Source organism: Lontra canadensis, unplaced genomic scaffold (genome assembly GCF_010015895.1).
Source record: "Lontra canadensis isolate GAN:19392208 unplaced genomic scaffold, GSC_riverotter_1.0 scaffold8, whole genome shotgun sequence".
Classification (NCBI taxonomy): Eukaryota; Metazoa; Chordata; class Mammalia; order Carnivora; family Mustelidae; genus Lontra; species Lontra canadensis.
Genome location: NW_022631002.1, coordinates 6,448,920 through 6,475,261, shown reverse-complemented (window position 1 = coordinate 6,475,261; position 26,342 = coordinate 6,448,920). Strand labels below are relative to the sequence as shown.

Here is a 26,342-nt window from a genome sequence, read left to right as displayed (position 1 = left end):
GCTGGTGGGAGATGGGATCCTGGGTCTGTCTCTTGAAGGCAGGGGTCTGCGCCTCAGTTTTGCCTGTAGCGTGTGGATCAGCAGGGGTGAAGCCAGGCCCCCGCCGGTGTGTGCCGTGTGGTGAGAGGAGATCGTACCTGTCCAGTCCTCAGCGCTGGCCTGGCCACACGGGCACCGCGCCAGGAACGCCGGCCGGGGCGCTTGTCTTTCTGTGGGGGGGCGGGGCGCTCCACGAGGCTGTGTGAGCAGAGCCTGTTTCCTTCCTTTCCCTGAAAACCGTGTCAGACTCTTCCCCATACCCCAAAGGTGGAAACCCCCCGATGTCCTTCCGCTGATGAGTGAGTAAACCGGCTGCGGCCGTCTGCTCGGTGAAGTGTTAACTCCGCCGTAAAGAGGGGCGAAGTGCCAATGCCTGGTTCCGCGCGGGTGAATCCCCGAAACGTGACATGAAAAGGCCCAGAGAGAAGGACCCGTGCCGTACGATTCTGTCGAGGTGAAATGTCTACACAGGCGTATCCGGGTCAGCAGCCCTGTGGGGGAGAGGTCCTGGGGAGCGACCGCTTCGCAGGGATGCAGTCGCCTTGTGGAGCGCTGGACGCGTCTTAGAGCTGAACTGAGGGGCAGTTGCGCGACATGGCGAGTGCCCGAAATGCCACGGAGGTGTACGTCTGAAAATGGTCGGTGTTTCCTTGGACATCACATGCATCTCTGCTCCGTTTTCTAACGAGCTGCAGGGGAGGGGGAGCTGAAACCCCCTCCTCCAGGTGGAGCCCTTCTGTGGCCCCGTGGCGCCATCATTGTGACGTTGTCATTGTTGCTGTTGACTGTCCAGAAGGGCTGGAAGGGACGCCCCCGTCCTCCGACCTGCTGTCTCTTTTGAGGCTGTGCGTTGAGGGGCTGAGTGGCAGGAGCCAAGCCTTCCTCTTCCAGCTGGATGGTGCCCTGTGAAGTCGGGGTGTGCAGAGCCCCGACATGCTGATTCAGGCAGCCTCCCCGCGGGCAGAGAAGGGACCGGTCTGCAGCGTGGCTCACCCAGCCGGGTCCCGGGGGGACACCTACCCCCACCCCGTGCCAAACAGCCTGCTGGTCTCTGCCCAGGTCCCCAGGCGGGCAAGGTTCCCCGGCCTCCTACATCCGCTGGCCTCGGGAGTGAGCGCGTGGAGCGTGTTTCCAGACCTGCTTCTCCTCTTGGGGTCTGGGAGCCTCTTCCCTGCTCCCCTTCCCAGGAGTGGCACGGGGCACCTTCCTAGTCTGTACCTTGAGTCAGCCTGGAACCTCATTTTGGGAGTCGCAGACATCATGATTTACATCGGCTTTTAGAGAAATCCCCATGGAAACCAGCAGACAGGTTTGGGTGGAGGGAGCTGGCTCCCCGGAAAGCAGGGAAAGGGAAGCCTGGGGCCTTTTAGACTGGGCGGGGGGGATGCTGCTTCAGGTGCTTTCGGTCACCCTTTACCCTGCGGTTCTGACGGGGAAGTCCGAGAAGGTTCCCCGTTTGGAATGGCAGGCTGGAGGCCTTCGGGGATCCCTGGGGGCCTGATGAAACCCTTCCAGCCTCTGCTGTCTTGAGCCTAGATGCAGGCATTGGTGTGTGTGTGGAGGGGGGCACCTGAGAAGAAGCTCATCTCAGAAGCAGAAGCAGAGTGTTCCCTTCCCGGTCTGGCAGAGCCCCAGTTCCTCCCCCCGAGGTAGCCCCTCATCAGTCCTTAGAGCAAAAGTACAAAGGCGTCCCAACCTGTTCCTCACCCCCCATCACGGGAAAGCAGCCTCCCAGAAGCCCAGACCCAGGCTTGCAGTCACCTTGTGGGCAGTTGGCAGCCGGGTGGTCCCTCCAAAGTCACCCGGGCCAGAGCACGGCTTCTGGTGGGACCCGGCCAGAGTCGGGGCCCAGCGCGCAGCCCCCGCCCCAGCCTTAGCCAGGGCTCCCCAGGTCTCTTAATGTCTCTTTAATGAGAGCAATTTGGCAATGACGTAAAATATGCTCTTGCCCTTTGTCCCAGTAATTCCATTTCTGGGAATCTGGCCTAAGGAAATAATCCTAAATATAGGGTAGAAAAACATGTTTCACAAGGATGTTCATTGTAGAGTTGTTTATAGTAGCGTAAAATGAAACAACCACACTGTCCATGGTCAGGGGGAGCCGTGATAAAATAAAGAGCAGCCAAAATGTTTTGTAGCCACTAAATGATAGTTCTGGAAATTATTGTCCAGAATATAGGAGGCGCGTGTGATGTAACATTATGTTAAAAAAAAAAAAAAAAAAAGGAGGGAAGGAGGGAGAGAGGAAGGAAGGAAGGAAAAAAAAAGAATTTACAAAATCATATGTATCCTGTGACTCGGGCTCTGTTAAAAAAAAAAAATTGTGTATTAAAAATCCTCAGGAAGGTGATATACCAAAGCAGTAATGAGTGGTCTTGACATGATTTTATCTGGAAGATTGCCTTCCACTCATCATCTTCCAGCTTATCTGTAATATTCACACATCGTCTTTCTTGGGTTTGAATTTATAATTTATATTCAGGAAGATTCACCCTTTTAGCATATAGATTCGAGTTTTGACAAAGGTATACAGTCAGGTGACTGCCACCCGTGATGGAGATCGAGAACACTTCCATCACCCCAGAAAGCTCCCCCATGCCCTTGGTAACGGGTCCCCACCTCCGCCCCGGCCGCTGGTGGCCGCTGGTCTGATTTCAAGCCCCAGGGCTTGGCTCATTCCAGAATGTCACGCAGACGGGAATCCTGCCGTGCACCTCGCCTTGCCTCTACACGGAGAGAGAACTTGGTCTGCTTATTGTTCTCCTACATGTACCTCGCAGAGCTGGATTTCCTAGCTTCCCCCAGGAGGAGAATTTCATTTTCCTTTTCATCTGACTCAGCCTTTACCCCACGTAGGAATCTCCTCCACCGTCGCTCTGATCATCGTGTTCAGATTACCGGGGAATTACCAGTTATCTGTGAAATCACCCCAGCCGTGCAAAAGTACCCAGGATGGAGCAGGTCCGTGGCCAGTGCTGGCTCACACCTGAATCCGAAGAACAGCGTTCAGGGGCTCTCGGTCCCGGTCGGCCCCTGTCCCTTGCAAGGCCCCCAGGCTCCCATCAGGGCTCTGTCTGGAGAGACGACCCTGGGAGCTCAACAGTGTGGCCGCGGTTCGTTTCTCTTACTGAGCCTTTATCTTGGGACTGTGGGAGAATATACGGGAAAGTGACAAAGGCAGTAGGAGTTTACTTGTACCCCAAACCCGCCACCCTGGTGGTTGACATCTCACAGAAACATGATACCTTTGTCACAGCCAGCGAACCAGTACTGATATGCTGTTACTAAAGCCCATGCTTTAGTCACTTTCCTTCATTTTTACCCAGTGTTGTTTTTCTGTCCCAGAACTGCATCGGGGAGCCCACAGTGCGTGGAGTGGTCAGTCTCTGTGGACGCAGGCTTCTCCAGCTGGGGACAGTTGCCCAGACTTCCCTGGGTTTTGATGCATCCTGGTCAGGTGTTTTGAGAAACATCCCTCAGTTGGGGTTTATCTGATGTTTTCTCACGGTTACATCGGAATTATGGGTCTGGGGGAGGAGGACCCAGAGATAAAGTTTATCATTTCTCACAGTAGTTCCTTTTATTTGGCTCTTTGGAAGTTCCAGATGCTGCGCTAAGCCCTTGACAGATTGGAACTCCTTTAATAATTGGATCTCCTGATAATCCTGTCTATTAAATTCTGATTTTACCATTGGATAAAATGGGCTCAGAGAGGTACGGTAACTTGCATAATGTCACACAGTAAGAGGCTCAAACACAGGTCCCGTTGATTCTACAGATTTTGCTTTTAGCCAGTATTGCTTCCAACAGTGGGAAAGCAGTACATCTGCTATTAAAAACCAGTATGTATTTATTTATACCCAACCTTTCCCCAAAAAGCCTATGTTGCAACTTCTAATCAAGGCCACATTGAGGCAGCTGAAGCAGGGTCGTGAGAAAGGCAGACGCAGGCGGTTAGCAAGCCCCGCCTCCCGGGAGTCCGGAGCGGTCATCTCCCGGAGCGCACTGCCAGGGGCTGGGGGCGAGCACGGGGCCGCGCAGAGCCTCGTCCCATCTCCCGGGCCCTGAGGAGGACACGGGGAAGCAGAAGCCTCGAGACTTCAAGGTGTGTTTCTAGAGGAGCGAGGCCGGCCATTTGCTTGGTCTGAATAACGAAGTCCTAATGATTTTCCAGACGGGCCTTTCTTTCTTTCTATGGTGTGGCTTGAGCCGGCCGTTCCCACATGTGCTGGTGACCACGCTGTAGCCCGTGTCTCCTGGCCTCTGGCTGTATCGAGGGGTCAGTGGACTGCAATTTGGAGACGGACTGGACTTTGGAGAGGGAGAGAGGCGGGTGTGAGCCATACAGAAGGGCCTTCAGCGCAGCAGGTGCACGGTGCCATTGCTTCTTAGAGGACATTTTTTAAAAATTTATTAATTTTTAATTGATTAATTTTTAATTTTTTTTAAATTAAATTTTTAATTTTTAAGACTCCCAAAAACCATCTTCCCAAGGATGTTGTGTGTAGTGATTGTAAGTAGTACACGGATGAAGAGTTTTTCATCTGGGAAGATATTCCTTCATTTATGGAGAAAATAACGATCAGCTTCCAAATGCCATGGTCTGTTTGGGCCCTTGAAACAGACCAGGTGGAAACTCTTGCTCCCCTGGTGCTGGAACACTAGCAGGGGAGACAAACAGTCCGCAGCAAACAATAAATATTTGAACGTGGGTTCAGAAAATAAATGTATAACCCATCCTCCAGACCCCTGGTTTTGCCGATATTCTTGGGACAAGATGTGCTGTGAGAGCTGAGTCACCCTAACGGCAGAACGTGGAGAACATGATAGTGCCCGGGCTGCTGGCATAGGGTGAGGGGTGCGGGGGGTCCCCACATCGGCCTCTGGGAAGTACCCGTGTGACCATCTCTGTCAGACACAGCGGCTGGGGGACTGGCGCCGAGGGGCGGGCCGCTGTCGCACCGTCCACTGGCCCCTGGGCCCCGGCAGGCTTGTTGCGCCACCTGGACCCCTACAGGAGCTTCCAGGCTGTTCCTGCTTCTGCCCCCTCCTCCTGAGTCTGTTCCCCCTGCAGCCCTCCACGAGGACCCCTGGCAGGGCCCACAGGTCCCTCTGGGAGTGGCTATCCCTCTCTCCAAGACCTTTCTTCCCTGAGCCTTCCTCCCCCTGGCCTTCGGCTCCTCCCGGAACATGCTCAGCCAGTGCCCACCCCTGGGCCTTGGCACAGGCCACAGGCTCCAGGATGTACGTTCCCTCCTCCTGTCCAGGGCGCTGCAACTCCTAGCCCCTGGGCACCCTATCTGGAATCTTGGTACAGCACTTGCTGTTTGCCTCTTTTGTTTGTTGTCTCTTTGCACCGCTGGGCTCCTGTCTGATCTACTGCTGTATCCCCAGCACCTGGCATATGGGCCTGTAATGTAATTAGTGCCTAATAAGTACATCAGATGAATGAATGAGTGAATGAGCAAATTGATTGATCAATCTCTTATTTCCTGAGCCTGGCGGCTGACCGTATCAGGAAAATCTGAGAACCCCTCACGCCCTCACCCCTCTCCACCGCCCCCCCACACTGTATCTCTACTTTGGCAGACAGAAATGGGCATTGAAACCCTCATGGAGGTCCTAAATCCTGACAGTAAAATGGAACTTGCCAGGCCATGGATTTCAAATCTCATCTCCTCTTGCTTGCAGCTCAGCGGAGGGGTTAGGGTGCTAATTTCCGAGTCACGGGTTCAGTTCTGCCCTGGACAGCAAGTCACAGGACATCTCAACTTCCCCGTCCGTGCAATGGGATGGTCCTGGCCCCTGCCCCGTGGGACTGCTGTGAGCATGGAAGGAGAGAGCGCTTGCCACCTGCCTGGGGAATGCTGGGTGCCTGTCCGAGCTTAGGAGATGTTAGCTGTTACACTCTGCCGTTTCGGCTGTGTTATACTCGTCTCTGATGCTGCTTGAGCGTGGCTTCCTGGGGTCAGAGTGACAAGGACCCCGCCGTGACCTTGTGGCCAGTGCATCTCCCTGGTTTCTGGTGCCTTCTCTCCAGGACAGGGGAGCTCACTCGGCAGTGAGTGGCTGTGAATTTCTCTCTCCCCACCCTTACCCCAGCATTGATCAGTGATAGCTGTTACTGTTCTTTGCACACAAACTGTTGAGCTCTTGCTATGTGCCGAGCACTGGGGAGAGAGGACAGGGATCAGGACAGACATGGGCCTGACCTCCCCGAGCTGCAGCCTGGCCGGGAGGCAGATGTCAGCAGGTGACACACAGTATCAGTCCCCAGTAATTAAATAGGGTGTGGGGGGCAGCGAGGGTCCAGGGAGGGATGTGACCTGTTGGGTTATAGGGTCTGGAGGGCCCCCTGAAGTCCCTGTGTAGCTGAGGCCTAGATGGTAGAAGAGGAAAGGCCAGGGATGGAGCCACAACCTTTCTGGGACAAGGGGCAGGTTGAGTTGCGACGCCTTTGGCAGGTAGGCCACTGGGGAGGTGTACGAAGAGAAGAAAGCAGATGAGGCTCAAGGAAGGAGCAGGACCAGATCCACTGGGCCTGGAGAGGGTGGACGGGTGTGTGGGTTTCATGCTTGGGCCACCAGGAGCCGTGGAAGGACACTGAGCAGGGAATAAGGGGATCGGGTGTGCTGACGTGGACCATGGGGACTGGGTGCTGAGTGGCGAGCGCTTGTCTGTGGAGGGAGATAAGACCGGGAAGCCGGTGGGGTCTGTGACTGCTTTCTGGGCTTTCTGGGCAGGAGAAGGTGGTGGCTTGGCCACAGTCAGGGCTGAAGAGATCCAGAGCCTGCCCTGTGCTAAACCCACAGATGCCCAGAGGGACAATGCACAGGCTTTGCCCTCCACATGCCCCCAGTCCAGTCCCGACTCTGCACCCCCAAACACGGGCGCGTTGCCACCATGACCCGTTTCCTGCAGCCAGGATGCTGCCAGCCAGGAAAGACGGAATTCCTTTGGTTCCCAGAGTTGCCCAGCGTCTGTACCAGTCTGCTTATTGCCGGGGTGGGGATGTTTTCTGGAACCTTCTTCTGAGGCATGGATATTGTGCCTGTCTTGTAACCAATGTGTGTCTTTTCTTTTTCTTCTCTCCCTCTCTCTCTCTCTCTCTCTCTCTTTTTTTTTTTTTTTTGCTGCAGCCAACTGGGTACATGGAAAACTCAGTCTCCTACAGCGCTATTGAGGACGTTCAGCTGCTGTCCTGGGAGAACGCCCCAAAGTACTGTTTACAGCTCACGGTTCCTGGGGGAACGGTCTTACTGCAGGTAGGAGAAACAGACATGAACAAGCAGTTTCCCTACCCTGCCCCCGTGCCCTCTCCCTCCTCTTTCCCTCAGAGGAAGACTGCCAGCCACCAGGAGGCAAGGTTGTTTAGCCTAGGGTGCTTTTTCCTCTGCTGTAATAAAGGTAGAAACGGAGTCCCTCTGGGGCAAAGGAAGAGGGAACGTGCCCAGACTGAGCTCCCACTGCCGGCCTGCTGCGGCCCCGCAGCTTTCTGTCTTACGCTTTTTTTCTCTTAACAAACCTGAGAAATAGGTCTTCTGATCTCCATTCTGCAGATGAGGAAACTGAGGCACAAAGCCACGTTGTTAGGCCTTAAAAGGCTATAGAAAAGCAAGTTAGGATTGGATGCCACCTTTTGCTGTAATTCAAGTGGGGAGGAAGTTCTTCTCGTTGGCCTGAGTCCTGAGACCCTGATGGAAATATGAGCTTTCCCCTTGGGAGAGGGAGCATTTGGTGTGTTTCGGTCAAGGCTGTTGGTTGGAAATGAGGCAAACGTTCAAACTCTCTGAGGCAAAAAGAGAGTTTGATGCTGTAACTGTATTAAGGTAACTGGGAAGTCTAAGAGAGGCTTTCAAGCATAGCTTGATCCAGGAGTCAAATGCTATTAACATTCAGTGCCTCTCTCTCTCTCTCCATCTCCTGGCTCTGCTTCTCTGTGTTGGCTTCATTGTCAAGGAGGGACTCTCCATGCATGGGAAAGATGGACTTCTGTCCTTTTAAAAATGTGAGAGTCCATTTTCCTTCTAGTATCTTCCTAGAAAATCTCATAGAAGATTCTGATTGGCTCTGCTGTAGTCCCATGCCTCCCATGAAATGCCCTACCCTAGGTTCCATACCCACCCTTGACCTTAGGCAGCGTGTACTCTGATAGCCCTACCAAGACCGTGTGGTCGGGGAGAGGTGGGCCCATCAAGAATGGAATCGTGGCAGAAAAAATTGCTGTAGTGCATACACAGGACATGTTCCGTATCTTTTCAGGCAGAGCCGCCCCAGTTTCCAGCAGGGACCCCCAAGTCTGAGACTCCTCGTTAGAGAGAATGCACTCTCTCATCATTGGGAGAACAGGCCATTCTTTCAGCAACAGTTTCTTTCTCACTGTCACTCCAGGGAAATCTGCCCTGAGCCCAAAGAGACGCTTCCCTCAAACATGTTTCCAAAGTGGCCATGAGATTGCGTAACGGCGTTTGACCCAGGAGGCGCGCAGTTCAGCCTCCAAGGCACGCAGGCTCCACAAGCTGATTGCAACAGCTCATTCCTTAGGAAAATCCTGGTCTTTACTGTCATCTTTGGAGGACACCAGACCATGCCTGCCCCTGTATTTTCCTCCTGCCTCTGGCGCCCTCCACATCAGCCATCTTTCTTTCTTTGGAGGGCTCTCGTCTCTTCCCTCCTCGCCTCCAGCGGGCAGAGTTCTCGTGTCTGTCCATCTGGCCCCTGTGGGCTGGGGCCTCAGCCGCAGGGGAAGATTCCGGGGAGCACAAATAGGGTTCTGTGGAGAAGCTGAGCCGGTCTGTCCCCTGTGCGGGGGAGAAAGGCAAATAAGACCCTCGGCCCCATCCTTGAAGAGGTCTGGGCCCTCTGGGGCGGGCGGAACGGTAAACGGTGGCTGCAGGGACAATAGCTAAAAGAGAGGCACATCCCGGAGGACTGGAAGCCCAGAGCAGGGAGTGACTCACTCGGCCTAGGGGTTCCAGAGGAGGCTCCCTGGGGATGGTGACGTTAGAGCCGGGCGTAGAGGGGTGAGTAGGAGTGCGCCAGGATGGGGGGGACACATTGAGGGCAGAGGCAAGGCGGGTGCAAGGCATGAACGTGGGAGAGGGGGAGGCATGTTCAGGGCCCCGTGGATGTGTTCAGGGCTGTTGGGTCATAGCCAGATGGTACTGGGCTTGTTGGCTGAGTAAAGAAGCCAAGGCTATGTCCTGAGGGCAGTAGGGAGCCACTGAGGGTTCTTAAGTGGTGACGGGGAAAAGGGGGAAATGGAGGTATCCATCCAGCTGCAGGGCAGAGAGGTCTGAATGTGGGCACGTCGGAGGGAGGCAGGGGCGGGGACCCTGAAACAGCCCAGCTGGAGGAGGTGCGTCCCTGAGCCCCCATCTCCTTGGGGGGTGTCGTGGTTGCTGCTTTGCCAGCGGGAGGGCCTTGTTGCTTCTGGGTCGGAGCGGCCAGCGTACCCCCAAGGAAGGCCGCACATCAGTGAGGCCTGGAGACACGTGGGTTGCCGGGCAGTGGAATATCCCTTTAACCCAGGCCGTGGCTGCGGGCCGGCTGTGATGACTCGCCTGGCCAGGGCCGCATCCGGCGGCTGCACGTCAGAGCTCCCCCTGCCGTGCCGACAGGCGGGCCCGCTCCAGCATCCCCCCCCGCTCGCCCGCTGCTGCCCCCCAGCTCCGCGGATAGACGGAGCGGGAGAGCCGGCTCAGAGCTGGGACGGGGACGCCGACGCAGCCCTCCACCCCCGTACTCGGGGAGCCCAGGTGGGTGCAGCGCCCCCCCCCCCGCCTCAGTCTCTCCTTCCACCCCTTCATCCGCTTCTACCTTGCTTCCTTCTCATCATCACCCCCTCCCCCTCCTCCCGTGACTCATGGGTGGTGCGGCTGTCTCGGGAGGGGAATGGTTTCCGAGTCATCTTGGAGGTAGGCCTTGGGCCGGGAGGAGGCTGAGGAGGTACCCGGAGCCCCGGGCTGGTTCCCTGAGGTGCCGGCCACCGTGCGTCTCACAGGCCCTTGTGACAGGCGCTGGGATGCTTTGCTTTGGATTTGTCCTGGTTCACGTGACAGGACCCAGAGCAGTGGCACGAGAGAGCAGCCCTCCCTGCTGGGGGCGGGGGAGGGACCGAGACATCCCAGGTGCCCGGGGGACGAGGCCGATGGGACAAGCTCTGTGTGGGCTCCTGGTTGGCAGAGGGTGAAAATGCCCCGAGTCCTGCCCTCCAACAGCAGCCCCCGGCCACACGGGGCCATCAGCATTGTCACTGTGTCAGACGAAGACGGCGGATCCACGGGCCACCGGCCTTGCCACCGGCCTCACCGCCAGTGCTCAGTGGACGTCGGCTGCTCATTGGACAGCCTGGTCAGGAAGCCTCCACCGTCACAGAAAGTTCTGCCGGACAGGGCTGGGCCCCAGCGCCGCTCGTTCTGAGCCCGTGCTCCACGCGAGGCTTCCCGGCCGGAGGAAGGAGCCTCACGGGGCTCGAGGGTCTGGGGTCGCCCGGTGCCACTGCACATGCGCAGCTCTTCTACCTGGGAGTGGGGTCGGGTTGCAGGGGGTCCCCACCCTCACCTGCCGGTCCCTCCTTCTCAGGTCTCAGAGAGCTTCTCTGGATCCATGTGAATCTGTTTCCCCTCTCCCTCTCTGTCTGTTCCCTCTCTCTCTGTCCCTCTCTCCCCTTCTCTCTCTCTCTCTCCCTGTCTCCCTCTCTTTCTCTCTCTCTCTCTTCTCTCTTTTTCTATCCCTCTCTCGCCTTTTCTCTCTCCCTCTATCTCTCTGTGTCCCTCTCTCTCTGCCTCTCTCCCCCTCTTTCTCTCTCTCCCTCTCTCCCCCTTTCTCTCCTTCTCTCTCCCTCTCTCTCTCCCTCTCTCCCTTCTGAATCTTTTGTCTCTTGCCATGTTTCACTCTCTGCTTCTCCAACAGTTTCCTTTTCTCTGATGTCTGTCTCTAGGCCTCTGTCCAACCCAGCCCTTCTCTCTGTGCCTCTCGACTTCACTGCCTCTATGTCTCCTCCTCCCTCTGTTCCTCCCTCTCCAATCTCCGTCCCTCTCCCAGGGACCTCCTTACAAAGCTGCTTTGTTAGAATTTGAATCGGTGCCTCAGTCGGACCCCTGGGAGCTGACCTATCCGAGTTCAGGGAAGGTTAAGAGCGGCTCTTAGACCCGCGTGCCTTCGCCCAGCCCAGAGACACCGAGCACTCTGCCAGCAGGTCGAGTCGCCAGACAAAGACGCCAGCCTCTCAGCCTGGTGCAATTGGTGTGTTTCTGGATGCTTTGTGTTTTTCAGCGTGAGCCCCTAATGCCATGTTATTAGGATCCCCGGGTGCAGAAAGGACCTATTTATCTTCTTTCCCCCCTTAACGCCCTTTGTGCTGGTGTTTCATTGTGAGGAGGTAACTACATAAGAGCATAAATGGCACGATGAAAGCACCTGGGGGGCTCCTTGCCGGCCCATGGGGTGGGGTGGGCAGCATTCAGGACCCCCGTGGCCCTGACCACCTGGGGATCCGTGCCTCGCGGTTGGTGTCCGCGTGTCCATGGGAAGTAGACAGAGGCCCCCGCTCTTCAAACCAGGGTCCGGGCAGAGCCAGAACCAGGACACTGTCCCTTCCCGATGACCCTCCGAGACTGGCTCTTCTCCCGAGAGGATCTCCAGAGGCCAGGCGACAGGGGCAGGGACAGGGTGGGCTCCCTTCTTACTGGAAGCCGGCAAGAAGGAGCTTTCCGGTCTGAAAAGCACGTGCTGTTTTTTCCCTAAGAAGTTGGGCCAGGAAGGAGAACTTGGGAACAGTCACCCACAGTGCACCCTTGGCTGTTTTTCTCACCTCTCGAGACAATACAACAATGAGAGAGAACTTGGCAACTTTCGAAGAGGAAATTAGGCAGAATTTGCCTGGAACAGGGCCCTTCCAGTGTTCGAAAGATTTATCGCTGGGAGAAGTTGGCTCTGGCTTGAGCGGGCCTGCCTGTTTCCAGGGGCTCTTTCCCATGCTTGAGTCGAGTGACCATCAGTCTCTGAGCTATGCCCCATGTCCCGTGGGGCCAAGTCGCTGGTTCGGTTGCCTGCCCGGCAGTCTGGAACCCCTGTGCAGAAACTCACCATGTCCCCGGGCCACACACAGCCCAGGCTACTCTCCCTTTCACTGGAAGGCACTTAGAGATGCCTGCACTGGGATCCTGGATGTCCCCCAGCAGCCTCCGTCCTCCTCTGGAACTAGACAGACCAAAGGAAGGAGCAGCTCCTCACCCACCGTCTCTGGCTCCGTCAGTGAGAGATGCGCCTCCCCTTTTCCGGAGGAAAGTTCTGGTCCACCCTCTTGTTTGCAGGGTGGGACCTCCTGGAGATTGGAACTGGAGCCAAGTCCCTCCTCCTCCCCTCTCACTGGCACAATGCCTTCAGATTTCCCAGCCCCGTTTCTGGAAGCCTGGTGGAGCCCAGGCACGTGGCCCTCATGCTCAGCGTGGACAGCCTGTGTGGCCAGACAGACCTGCGTCCCCGCCCAGCTCCGCCGTGCTCTCTCTGGGTAGCGTTGGGCGAGCAGGGGTAACCTCTCGGGGCCAGTGACTTATCTGTGAGCTAGAGCCACAAGACCTGCCTCCTGGGATGACGTGAGGGTCAGTGTTACTACCTGTAAGATACTTCGCACCGTGCTGTCACAGTAGATGTTCGGGGAAAGACCGCCATGACTGTTTCTTGGTCTTGATCAGATACAGCCGGGGAAGAGGGTATCAAGGCTGAATGGTTCCTGTGAAGTTTTGCTGCACATGACATTTTCCTCAACGCGCAGAATGGGTGATGCTTCAGCCGTCCACCCACCCCATGCGTTTGTACATCCATCGACCCGTCCGTCCCCCCGCCGTCCTTCAGTCCTCACCCACCTGTCATCCATCCATCCATGTATCCGTCTGAGCACTCACTCGACAAGTCAGCCCATCTTTACTCAACAAACATCTCTTGGAGTTTTGTGGACGGGGAGCTGAATCGGTTGCACACGGTGCCCGGCCTCGCAGAGCTCCCGGCCTGGAGGGAAAGAACAGCTGTGAGATGAGCAGTTGCAGGACCGTGGTTCTGTCTGATGAGGGGGAAGGCAGGGCCAGCCAGGTCGTGTCACACTGTCACACTGTCGCACTGTCACACTGAGCTGCAGCGACGTGCAGCCCCCACCTCGCAGGGTCTCGGAACATCAACGGATTCTTTCTCACTCGGGCTGCCCATCCTCGGTGGTCAGCTGGGAGCAGGACTGATGGAGCCGGCACCGTCTGAAACGTTGCTGGTCACCACGGCTGGGCCCCCTGCTCGATAGCGCCCCAGCCCCCAAAGGCTTCCCCTGGAAGGGAAGCGGGTCATGTGGGCCTGACCCAGCCAGCGGCTACCGGCGCCACCGCGTGCTGGGAGGAGAGCTGGAAACGTTGGGGAGGATCCCGATGACACCACCTCAAGTCTGGGCCTGGGTTTGCTCACTGGAAGCGTGGCAGGAAGGAACAGGTTGGGCTAGAGTTGGGTCCTTTCCCTTGGTCCCTGGTGCATTCTGAGACTGCCTACGTGTGTGTGTGTGTGTGTGTACAAATGTGCTCTCTACTCGGGTGTGAATCTTCAGCTTGTTTCAGGCTCTCAAAGGGTTTCAGGTTCCCACAAAACCCCCCAAAATTGAGAGCTCCTGGGCCAGGTGATCCCTTTGAACCTTTGATTCAAGGAGCCTCATTGGCTGTAATGGACGGCACCTCCGCTCTTTGCCTTAGATGAGTGCGTTGGGTGGACTTGTGACCCCAGCGTCACTTGGGAGATGGCGGTTCATCCAAGGGGACTCTGCCCCCTTTCCCTGTCCTGTGGGTGGGACAGATAAAGCGCGGGGGCTGGATGGGGCTCTGAGAGTGGCCGGAAGGAGCGCAGGGTGGTCCCAGTCGAGGTGCTGCAGGAGGCTAGTGGTTTCGAGCTCAGCGAAGAAGGGGTGTGTGTGCCAGACGAGAAACCAGGCAGTGAGGGTGACGGTGTGGCCAGGGGCAAAGCTGGGTCAGCTTCTGGGCTGGGTGGCAGGGCCCTCCCCCCTGCTGTGAGCCCCAGTTCCTCACCTCAGAGTGATGGGTGCGCAGCATTGTGCCCGATGCCTGGTAGGTCCCCTCAGCCCGTGTTACTGCCCTGTGGGTGCCCCGGTCTCAGCGAGGTGGCTTCCCGGGCCTGTGCTAGAGATGGGGATGGGAGTCCAGAGTCACACAGCTCTTTCCAGCCGGGGCCTACCAGCTGCTCCACTGAACCCAAACCTGCCTTCTTCCCAGAACGTGACACTGACCTCCTCCGGTTGAAATGCTCACGGGAGGATGGATATGGCCAGGCAGCCGGGTCACGGAAGCAACGGGGCTCAGAGGTTCTCCCACATGAGGAGAGACCTGGAACGTGCAGGGTGTTCTTCCCGGAAGGTTAGGCTGGGAGCCGAGGTGACCAGGGCGGGTGAGATGGGGTTATGTCCCTGCAGATGCCCTCCTCCCCCTCTAGGCCGTGAGTCTGCTGTGAAAGGCCGGACGTAGTGGACCCAACTGACCCGGGGACAAGGTCCCAGGCACCAGAGCAGGAAATCTGGGTGGCCCTTCCCGCTCAGCAGCAGGCCGGGCCCACTGAGGTCTGGGCAGAGCCAGACGGCCTGTAGGGGATGCCAGGAGGCTCAAGATGTCATCAGAGCAAGCTCCGGCTCTGGGAGCTGGCTGGCTCCTTCAGCAGCAACAGGGCAGAGAAAATGCTTTGGAACATCTGTTTTTGAGCAGGAAGAAGGGTCCAGTGGTGCCCTGGAGATCCATCCGGACTCCCAGATGCAAGCAGCCAAAATGGACTCGGGCAATCTCCAGTAGAAAAGGAATATGCTGGAAGGATTGATGGGAGCCTGGAGAACAGGCTTGGAAAATGAACTGGAGCCAGGGCCAGTGGTGGGACCCTGTCTCGGCCTGGTATTCCCCTTTACAGGAAGATACTCCTTCCTGCCTCATGAGGAATTCGTACCTCCTTCTTCCCGAGCCACTTTGCTCAAGACCCAGAGTCTCGGGCAGGAGCTCCTGACTTTGCAGCCTGGATCACCTGCTCACACTCAGCCCTGAGGGGGGCCGGGGACTTCCTTAAAGATCCCTAACAGGGTCTCACACGTCAGGGAGGTCCCCAGAACGGGAAGGGGTTGTACCAGGTACAAGGGAGGCAGGTCTGTGTTGGGTCTGGTCGCTGAGTCACCGTCTGTGCCTCATGGCCACTGCCCCACGGTTGGTGAGTTCGTTCGTTCTCCTGTGACCAGCCCTGAGCGTGCCAGGCACTGCTGGTCAGCACTGGCCATCTGAGAAAACATTCTGCCCTCAGAGAGCTCACCGTCCACTCATTCACTTGTTCATTCATTCGTTCAGCTGGTCTCGCTCGGTCAACTGGTGCCCCAGACCCTGGGGACACACAGAGGCATGGTGACAGTCACACAGGGGCACCTGTTTGCGGGGCAGCGTGCTGAGGCCATTGGGCACAAAAGAGGGAGAGAGGCACTCCTCCCCCTCTCCTTCCTCCTGTCCTCTCTGTCATCCTTTGTGTCCTCACTTGGCCATTCGTTCTAGCCAGTGACACCCTAGGGACACTGCCCGGGTCCACTGTGCTCAGTGTGGCCCTACCTCCCATGCTCGTTCCCCATGGCTGCTGTGACTCGTTAACCACAGACTTGGAAACAACAGAAATGTGTTATTTATTTGTGGTTCTAGACGCCGAAGGTCCAGCATAGGTACCGAAGTGCTAGAATCAGGGTGTCAGCAGGGCTGTCTCCTTCTGGAAACTCTTGGGTGCACGGGTCTCCTTGCCTTCTCCAGCTTCAGAGTGTGCCGGTGGCCCTGGGCTTGTGGCCGTATCCCTCCAGCCCGTGCTCCGCCTCAAACTGTCTGACCTCCTGCCTCCCCCTTGTCAGGACCCTTCTGATGACTGTGGCGCACCCAGATATTCCAGAATAGCCGCCCCATCTCAAGGGCCTTCACTGACTCCCATCTGCGAAGCCCCTTTGTCACGTCCAGTCACCTGTTCACCAGTCTTTGGGGGTCAGGGGACAGCCTTTGGGGGTCCTCTGGCTGCCCTCCCACGCTGGCCCCTCTGTCCGGCCAAGTGAAAGAGCTCAGACTGGAGGTGAGCTGGGGCTGGCCCTTCCCAGCTGTGGTCCGGGGACATCTCCCCCGCACCTTGCCCCCGCCACCCCGTGGCACAGAATTGGCCAAGGTGGGATCACTGAGAGCCCAGAAGGTGGCCCAGGCTGCAGTCAGGGCTTTTTGTTCTGGAACAAATTTATCAGCACCCCTGGCCGTGGCCGCACGGCTCCCGATCGTCGCTGTTTGTAAAAGCCTGCACGTGCCACACGCGGGGATGACCTCATTGTTTGGGATCCTTGCGTCGTGCTCCCCAAGCATGGGGTGTATTTTATCATCCTCGTGAACCAGAATGGTCATGAGATCGCAGAGCTCGGTCAGCACTGAAGGGAGGCGACTCAGCCCCAGACTGTCCGGGGCGTTGCAGGACCCACGGCTGACTCCCCTGCGGCCTCCGCCTCCCCAGTCAGGTGGCGCAGGCTCTGGGTCTCTAGCGGACTCGAACCCGGGTCTGTCAGAGACTCACACAGAAGGTGTCCCCGGGTCCACTCCCTCCTCAAGGCACAGGTGCGAGTTTGCCTTGTGTCCGTGGGCTGGTCTCAGTCTGTCTGAGATACGGGTGGGTCTCCGAGCTGGCCCCCCAGGACCTGAGGCCCCGCTGCACTGGCCACTGAGCTGGGTCATCCGTTCAAGCCCAGAGAGTCCCCCAGACTCTGCCTGGGAGAGCAGCTAAGCTTTATCAGCAGTTCAGGTTTGAAACCTGGATCCCCTGGACGGAGGGGGACCCTGAATTTGTACCTGCTTGTGCCTACGTGTGTGTGTGTCCATGTGGGTGGGGAACGGATGTTGGATTCTTGTGCTTGGAGAGAGGCTCTGGCCTTAGTGAGAGTCACTGGACCATCAGGGTCAGGGTCACCTTGGAGCAGACCCCCTGTGGGGTCAGACGAGAACAAACACTGCATTTCTGCCCTTGGGATGGTCAGTGGGAAACTTGGAATGCCACAGCTGTGGTTTACAGCATGAGTCGGACGGCCTGGGTTCACATCGTGGCCCTGCACCTCCTGCCTGTGAGCCTGTGGGAAACCTCCTAACCTCCCCAAGCCTCAGTTTCCTCACTTGTACCTGGGATGATGACGTGGACACTCCCAACTTCCCAAGGCAGAGGACCCAGTAAGCCAATCCACGCATGGGCCCCAGTGCTGATGCATGGGCGTGCATTAGTGTTGGCCAGACCTTCCTTGGGCCCCGTTTTATTTGAGAGGAGCTAGTGATGACGGTGGTGATGACGGTCACGACTGCAGTCGTGTCACCCCCTGCTTTGGGGCTGGCCCGATTCTTGGTGCTCCCCAGGAATCATTCCCAGTCCTCATGACATTCCTGCAAGGTCAGGGTTCGTGGCCCCATTTTACAGATGAGAAAATTCAGGCCGAGTTGCCAAGGTCTGTGCACAAGGGTGGCATGGAATTTGGGATGGTTTTGCCCTCTGCGTGGTGATTTTTAACTACGGTCTACCTGAGTTCAAGGCTGGGCTCTTTCTTCCCTGACCTTCTGCAGTTAAAACCACAAGCTTTGAAGCCAGCCTGCCTGGGTTTGAATGCACTTAGTTGATGTGAGATCTTGGAGTCTCGGTTTGTCCCTCTGAGAAGTGGGCGTAGTGCTAGTCACCTCACAGGGCTGTTGGGAGGACTAATGGCAGAATGTGAGGCTAATAAAGGCCAGGCACCTGGAGCAGCGCCTGGTAGAAAGGAGGCCCCAGAACTGCTCTGGCCCCCACATCTGACCACCAGGCCTCTTTCCATTCATCCCGGCCCCTCCCATCAAGGAACGCGTGCAGTGACTGCTTCCAGCCGCCAGTGTCCAGAGTCACTCCTACCCAGCAAAATAAGCACACAGGGACAGTGAGGTCTTGTTTCAGGAAAATCCCCCTGGTAGCGCTCTGTTTCAGTTCTGTACCTGAGAGGTTCAAGGCAGACCCTTCTGGGTAGAGGAGGCTGGGCCGCGCGTGCTTGGGCCCCGACATGCGGCAAGCTGGTGACGGCCTCGCTGTCTTCTTGTCGTTGCAGGCTGCCAACAGCTACCTTCGAGACCAGTGGTTCCATTCCCTGCAGTGGAAGGTAAGTCCTGACATGGTGGCTCACAGAGGGCGGCTGCCTCCTGCGGGCCCACAGCCAGTCTGTTACCTAGAGGTGTGAGGGCGGACATCTCCTGCCTTCCAGATGGCTCGGCCCAGGAGTCTTACCCCATTGTGGAAGAGCCTCTCCCCCTCGTCCCTCTGATGTGCGATGCCTTTCGCCCTGCGCTGGCGTTCCTGCGCCCTTGGCCGCGGACATTGCTGTGAGCTGTCTGGGATTGTGCCTGCTTCCAGAAGGATCACAGAAGCACTTGCTTGTGGAGCAGGGGCTCTCCTGAGGGGCCGGGTCAGACAGGGCTCGGGGTGTCGAGAGGCTGGGTTGAAAGTGACTTCGGACGGTTGCTCCGAACATAAACCTGCCAGAGGTTCAAGGGCCCAGCCGTTCTCCCACATCTTCACTTCTTTCAGTTACTGCTTCTTTGGCCCGATTTTCCTGTTCACCCTCTGCATAGGAGGGCCCAGAGCCTGTTAGCACAGAAGGAGATGAGGCCTCTGCTGGTCCCTTTCAAGACCCAGGGGCCAGATCTGCCGAGAAGGAGCCTCCCAGCCCCCCGGGGAATCCACGCCGTGCCCCGGGTGTGGAATGTGCAGCAGCTTCTCCCTCCACCCTGCCTCCCTGTCCCTCCCGCCTTCGGATCTTTTAGTTTAGAACAAGCCGTGACAGTCCTGTGGCCTCGCTGAGCCAGCAGGGTATGGCCGGAATGACCGGTGCGTGTCCTGAGCTGTGGTCATTACCGTAAGCTGGAGAGCCACGGAGGGTGAGCAGCGGGCCCCGTGCAGGGCGTCAGGCCTCAGGCGGTGTCGGACTGACCAAGGGAACACTCGGAATTCCTCTCGTGCCTCTGAGGGACTCTCGTCACAGCCTGCCCAAGGACGGAAATACAACCCTGGAAAATGACACTCCTGGCCCCAAACAGGGCCGCGCCTCCGGTCTCCCCCGACAGCTGCGGGTCCTCTCGCTTGGCACCCATGTGGCAACCTCAGAAGCTCAACCTCAGAGTGACTCTCCGAGTTGGGGCTGCGGAAGGAAAGGATTAGAATTTATTGAGCACCTACTGTGTGCCAGGACCATGAAGCTGGGTGCATCGTGGCCATTTCACCCTTGCCGCAGCCCTCACAAGGCTGATGACTGTCACTGCTCCCATTTTATGCTCGGGGACGGTGAGGCGAGGCTGGAGCCCAGCTCTCATAGCTCGTCAGGGCTGGAGGCCGGGTTCACACCCAGGTCCCTCTCAGGCCTGCAGGTTTCTGAATGTGCAGGCAGAAGGCATCGGGGGGCAGCGAGGAAAGCAAGGTGGCACATTCCTGCTCACGGAGTCAGCAGGAGCTACGGAGAGCTGTTTCCCCAGCGGGATTATCCGTGGTCCCTGAGGCCTGGCTGTGTGCTGGCCTGTGTGTCCCAAGACAGGCTCGGCTGATGTCAGGACCTGCCGGGGGCCCGTCTGGGGGTTAAATGCCAGAGGAGCAGGGAGGATGAGAGGGATGGAGTGGTGGGGGGCTTCTGAAGGAAGGGCCCATTTCACCGCCACGCCACGAAGGCCTCCTCCCCCTTCTCCGAATGCATTTTCCAAGTGAATGGAAAGGTCAGTGGGCGGCTGCCTTGCTGTGTCTTAGATCAGGAAGGGGCAGGAAACTGCTGCCCCCTTGACAGTAGGGAAATGCCTCCCTGCAGAGGTGGCCAAGACCCCTGTGGAGGGGCAGGCCGGCTGTCTTCCATGTTCCGCCGAGCTCAGCCCAGCTGGGCCTGTTCTGCAGCTGCTGTCTGCGGCCTGTGGGAACACCTGAAAGGCGGTACCTGTGGAATTTGTGAATAGTGTGTGGCTGGGAGGGAGGGCTCAGACGGTGGGCGTGGAGAGCCAAATGTCCGAGACCGAGCCAGAGCGATGACTTGAAAGTGACAACCTTGAAACGTACAAATTTAAACGTCAAGTATTGCGTGTGGGATTCAGACAGTTTGACTGAACAGCTACAGAATCGGGGGTGCCTGGGCTTCCAGCAGTGTTCAGGAAGGCCTGGATGTCTGCACTCAATTTTGTGACGTTTGGTATCTTTATGGTTGTTAAATTTATTTAAAAAAAAAAAAAGCCCCCCCGAAACAAAAAGAAAAAAACCCCAAAAGCATCCAGGAAACCCCAAGTCAGAGTTTCAAGGAACTGGCAGATGCCTGGCAGTGTGTGGCCCTTTTGCCATGTGGTAGACGGTGACCTTTGTTCTCACTGTATAAGCTTTTACTGGTGTGTTGGGCGGGTTAAGACACTGGCAGTTTTCCCCCTTTGACAGTTGCCCCTCCCCCAATAATTTAGGTATGCTGCCACCAGGTGGCAGTGGTATCTTAGTGTCAACAACTTGGTTTCAGTTTCAGTGGGATTGGAGGAAGCATGCTCTCCTTTTTAAAATGGTGAAGTTTAAGGTGCTTTGGAGGCCCTTTGGGCTAGCAAAATGAGCTGAAGACCTGGGTTCGAATTCTGGTTCTGTTAGGGTCTGGGTAGGTTCTGGAAGTGTTCATGAACTCTGATGCAGATACAGTGTACCAGGCATGGCTGTGCACATTTCTGTTCCTTGTCATTCAGCAGATGAGGGAGCCAAGGCTCAGAGAGTTCTAACGACTTACCACAGGCACAAAGCAGATCTCAGTACAGATCTGCGGGTCTGCCCTGCCTCTCCGGCTGTGCCTGATCGTGACCTTGGGACCCTTCAGCCCACTCAGGATGTGACCTTCCGCCTCTCCTGCCTGTTAGAGCCTCTCTTTCCGCCATATTTATAATCAACCTTCTTGGCTTCTTCCCTTTCCTCTTTTCAGTATCTTTTTAGAAAATCAAAAATGAGGACTTCAGAAACCCTGCAACCTCAGCTGGATTTTCAAAATTTTCTGCATATTGTTTTTGTCGTTTTCCGCTATACCAACGTGTGTGTGTCGTTGCTGCGGCGCACGTGGAGAACCCATTCTTTTATTTGTAAGGAATGCTGCCTATTAAATACTGTGTTTCCATTGGTTTAGTTTTTGCTGAGTTGTGCGGGTGTCTCTAGGGCCTTCTCAACAAAGAATTGCTCCCAAGGGGAGCCACATGGGTTCTTTGGGGCTTAAAAAACCTTGAGTTACTACAGTAGTACTTGGCCCTCTGAAGTTCATCCCCATTCAACAAAATCCATATTTTTTAGTATTTAATTTCAAAGGGAGGAGGGAAGTAGAAGGAAAATGCCCAAGAGGGCTCCTGGGAGGGGAACTGGGCAAGGATAATTAGAAAAAGGCTGTGAAATGCTCAGTCCGCCCCAGATGGTGTTGTAGGATACGGATGTGATCTTCTCGCCGGCTCCGGTCTGCCCGGGCAGTGCTGGTGCTCAGTGACCTCAGCGCCCGACCTCTGCCTTCTTGTGCCGTCACACTATGCCTGGGGTGTTTCCTTGGCCCAGACCCTGTTTTGAGCATCGTGTTGTCTCCCCGAATAGTCCATCATTACTGACACTTACGTGTGAGGACATCTGAGTCCCCGGCCCATGCTCCCAAGGGTACCCAGAAGGGTCCCAGCTCCCAGGTTCCCCTTCCCTGCTCCCTCTGCCCCTCCGCAGGCTCCCCTCTTCCTCTCGGCCTCCTGCCTTTGGCCAACACTGCTCAGGGAGCGCCTCCTCTTGGAGGACAGCCAGCATCTCCAGTCCCAGGAGGGAGGGTGGGACGGGGTTACTCTGGCTGGTGGGACAGCAGCGCCAGCCCTCCCAGGACCCTCCAGAGCGCAGCACCCTGAGGGCTCCCTGGAGAGGGCAGCCCTGTTTGGCTTGGGTGGTTTGGCTGAGGCCAATTCCTAGGGGTGTGTGAGCGTAAACAGTTTTACTGAGTTAATGAGGCCTGGTTTCTGAGCGAGAGATGCACCTTGGAGGCCAGTTCCTGTGGAGACAGGCCTGTGTGTGAAGACTGTGAAGGGACAGGCCTGCCTACGAGTGCAAGGCCATGAGGGGACAGCCCCGTTCCTGTGTTCAAGGCATGTGAGGGCATCGTGTGTGTTTACAAAGCAGTGAGAAGACTGGCCCGTTTCTGTGTCCTCTAAGTTTTGAGGCAAGACGCTGAGGTGTGCACAACTGTGGGGTCAGGCCTGTTGGGGTGGACAGCCGCTGGCTGGGAGGAGGCACGCACCAGGCCCAGTAGGGAGCTTCCAGCTCTGGAAAACGGCCTTTTCACTTCCGGGGAGGGGTTCCGTGTGGGCCCTTGCGCAGGAGTCCTGAAAACCAAGACTGTTTTCCCCAGTGGGAGCTGGGTTCCTAAGAACGGTCCCCGAGGCCCATCCCAAGTGCTGGGGCCAGAGAAGCAGAGTCTGCGTGAGACGAGACGCTGACCTGCTTTCTTGTCCCAAGGCTGCAGGGCAGAGGAGGTGCAGGGCTCTGGGAAAATCCCAGCTCAGGTTGGCATCCTCTCCGGCATTCCGCCCCGGCCACGGCGCCTCCTCTCCCCACACAGGTTTCCCCAACCCCTGGGGTGGCCGCAGCCTTGCTCACCCCATCCCTGGCTCTATCCCTCTTCCGTGCAGAGCAGGAGGGTGGGAAGGAATGTGGGGTGCACATGCCTGGGGGAGGGAATGGGTGTGTTTGTGTGAGAGAGAATGTGGCATGTGAGGGGGTAACCAGGTAGGAGTGTACTGGGTACGGAGTGGGTTTATTTGAGCCTCTATTTTCTTCTCTGTCAAATGGGGAAAATCCAGCACCTTACTCACCGGGTCGCGGTGGGGTGCGATGCCCTGCCGTGTGTGAGGCGGTTGGAAGGGGGCTGGCAGCCACGGCTGGTGTGAGGCTCCTGTCGGTGTGGCTTAGCCACCCCCCACCCAGGCCCAGCCCCTGACCTGCCCCTGCCAGGCGTGTTTCAGAACTGGGGATGGGCAGGAGGTGTCCTCAGGAGCGAGGGCGACCGCTGTTCCTCGAAGGCTTGTGAGCACTGCTGTGCCTGGTACTAAAGGCACATTCGCTCCCCGGTCTTCGCTCCCCCATCTCATAGATTGGGGGGGGGGCAGCAAGGACATTGCCAAGGACAGTCAGCTCCTAATGACACCACAGCCAGCTTCCGCAGCAGGCCCTGGCTGAGCCTGACATGGAGGTGAGCCCATCCTGTGCTCGGAGCCCCCACTGAGGCACGGCCACCATCAGGGTCCCCCATGTGCAGGTGAAGACTGCAGACGGAAGCCTAGGACCCCGCCCCCCCGTAGGGGGTTTGCAGGGGGCTTGCAGGGGGCTGGGCCCCTCACCCCATTTCCACATGGTGAGAGGGCACGGTCCAGCTTGTGCCCACATTCCCGGGCAATCAGGTCAGGGGACAAAGGGCCCTAGAACTGATGTCCCTTCCTCAGAGGGAAGCTCCTGGAGGATGGATGGACCTACAGTGGGTACTGTTGCCCCCAACTCTGACCTTCCTCCTAGACCCACCTCCCTCTTCCTTTTTGGGCCTTTCCTCCTGGGGAAGAGCCACTTTTAGTCCTGCGTCTGGGCCCACCTGCTGACCTGCCTGAGTTGGCAGCCCCCCACCCAGCCCGTGTGCCCCGAGTCGTCATCCAGCTCCCTCGCGCCCAGCAAAAGCAGTAAGTGGCCATCATCACCCCACTGAATCCTCACAAACCCAAAGAGGAGCCTGGTCTCCCTGTTGCCCATTTCACAGATGGGGAGACTGAGGCTGAGAGGTTAAACCCCTCGCTCAGGGTCAGCGGCAGAGCTGGAGTGTAGACAGAACTCCGAGTCGAGAACCTGGGGAACCTGGGGTGGATCTCAGCCGCCGGGAATGTGGCTCCCAGCTGCACGCGAGTCTGGTGCCTGAGGCGAACGTGTGCGTACATGCACACACGCCAGACAGTCCCTCGCCCTCGTCAGCTGGCACTGCCTGGCCGGCCTTCCGCTTCTTTCTTTTCCGGTGCCTGGCGTGTGCAGGGCCTCGGTGTTTCTGTTTTGTGCGGCATCTCACGAGAGCTTCATGCCTTTCTCTCAGTCTCACAGACACCGCGTGAGGGTTGCGGGAATTAGCCGTGGCTTGCCGGTCCCGTTTCTTGTGGGTAAAGGCTGATTGCCCTGTTTGTCCTGCGTGCCCCAGGACCGCTGTCAGGCCACCTGTCCTGGGCCCAGAAGGTCCGCCTCTAGGTGGACCAGCCTGCCTCCACATCTGCCCCAAATACACCATGTCCCCCGTGTCCTCAGAGGCCAACATCGAGGCCCTGTGTGTCCAGACCCAGCCCGGCTCCCAACCCTGCTCTGCACTGGCCACCGCCCTCCGGTGTGGCCCCTGGCTGGGCTTGCCTGCCCCAGCTGAGACGCCCCCTTGTCTGGAGGGAAGACAGTGACCCCTGCGCACCCCTTCCTGCCCCCATCGCCCTCCTCTCTGTCCTTCCTCCCCTTGCGCTCTCCATCCTTTTTATAGGCATCTTAAAAACACCTTCACAGCCGCACCAAGGGCAAAGCCACTCGGCTCCTGCCAGCCCCCACCCGACGACTGACTTCACTCTTGCAAATGTCCTCCCTGGCCTCGTGTGCCTTTGCATGGATGCTTTGGTGGCTGTGGCCGTCCCCGTGGCTTCAGCACAGCCTTGCTGCAGAGACACCTCGACGTGTCCGGGGCTGTAGGCATCAGCTCTCCAGGCTGCATGACATCTGTGACGAGGTTGTGGCCTCACTGACCACACGACTTGCTACGGCTGGGCGTTCAGGCTCTTCCGGTTTCCTCCGTTACCGATAACGCAGTCGTGCCTTTCCCCCAGACCTCGGTTTCTTGGGAACTACTTTCTTAAGGCAGATTTCCAGAACAGTGGCCACTGTTCTGGGGTATGTTTTGCAGCCCTTACCACATTTGCCAGTTGGCTCCCAAAGGAATAACTTCTGCCGTGCCTACAGGTGAGAGCTCGGGCCGTACTGCCTGGGTTCAGATCCCAGCTCCACAGTTGTTGTCGGTGTGACCCCGGGCCAGTTGCTTTCCTCTCTCAGCCGACTTCTCCTCCTAGAGTGGGGCTCACAGTAAGACCAAGCTTATTAGGTTCTTACAAGGATGAAATGGGTCAGTAGAAATAAAGAACTTAGAAGGGCACCTGCTGTGTGAGTGAGTGTTAGATCAATGTTGATTGTTCTTATTCTGCTTTAACCATCAAAGACGCTGTTTCCCTTTGTGCGGAAGTGTCCTAGCAGACAGTCCAGAAGGAGGGCGGCACAGGCAAGGCGCGCGTGCCTTCGACCCGCGGGGAGCCCGTGACAGGCGTCACTAATGCATGTCTGTGCTCGGTTCCCCTGCGGCAGAGCCCTTCCCAGCTGAGCCCCTGCTGGCTGACCTGAGGAGACGGAGGAAGCATAAGCTTCCTTCCTCCCTGCATTGTGACCTCTAGACTGTCATCCGTCCAGTGTTGCTAGGACCCACATCTCATTCTGTTGGCCCGGGCCTTGCCGTTTTGCGGGTTGTTCATGGAGGAGTTGTCAGGCTTCCCGACTGAAACTCTGGGTCTGGTTCTCCTCTGCTTGGGAAGGGCGTGAGTGTTACCTGCCCACCTCTGAGAAAGGAGGTGGTGTGACCACTTTGTGCCCTTCTAAGTTCCCTAACGGAAACGGGACAAGGATGAGTGGGATTTGGCTGCAGCCCTCTTATGGGCCCAGGCACACGTTGGCTTCAGTCAGATCAGAAAGGCCAGAATTCCATCCAGATTCATCTGTGGCTGTCGGTCAGGGAAGGTTTTGTGACTTCTTAAGAGGGGGGTCCCAGGCTCGGTGGAGAACGCTGAAAGGGGTGGCTTCCCCCCAGAGGCACAGCTCATCCCAGCCCAGGACGGGGGGAGGGGCCTCCACGGAGGGACAGCGCGGTGGAGCAGAGGCCCTCACCGGCTGCTTCGCGGGGACCTGTGCTCTGTGGAATGGAGTGGAGGCCCTTGGGGCTCAGGCTGCCAGCCCCCGGGAGGGCCACAGTCTCCAGAGACTCAATGGGCCATTGGGGCCCTATAACTAATAACAAGGGCAGCTTCGGGGATTGAAACTAACAAGTGGCAGAGGGCTGGGTAGCCTTGGGGAGGAGAGCTCACGCTCTTGTGGGCTGTCTTTACGGTAGACAGAACAATTGTCAGATCTGTACTAACATCAGGAGCTGTGCTGGGGGCTTT

The 26,342-nt window shown here is 57.3% G+C and overlaps 1 protein-coding gene across 1 annotated transcript in view; it reads left to right on the top strand.

Moving 5' to 3' along the window:
* CMIP (c-Maf inducing protein) overlaps nucleotides 1–26,342 on the top strand; it is a 224,038-nt gene that overhangs the window by 131,309 nt on the left and 66,387 nt on the right. Inside the window, exons 2-3 of the mRNA XM_032853888.1 lie at nucleotides 7,179–7,304; nucleotides 18,179–18,229. Of these exons, the coding sequence (XP_032709779.1) occupies nucleotides 7,179–7,304; nucleotides 18,179–18,229 (177 nt within the window). The remainder of the gene's footprint in view (nucleotides 1–7,178; nucleotides 7,305–18,178; nucleotides 18,230–26,342) is intronic.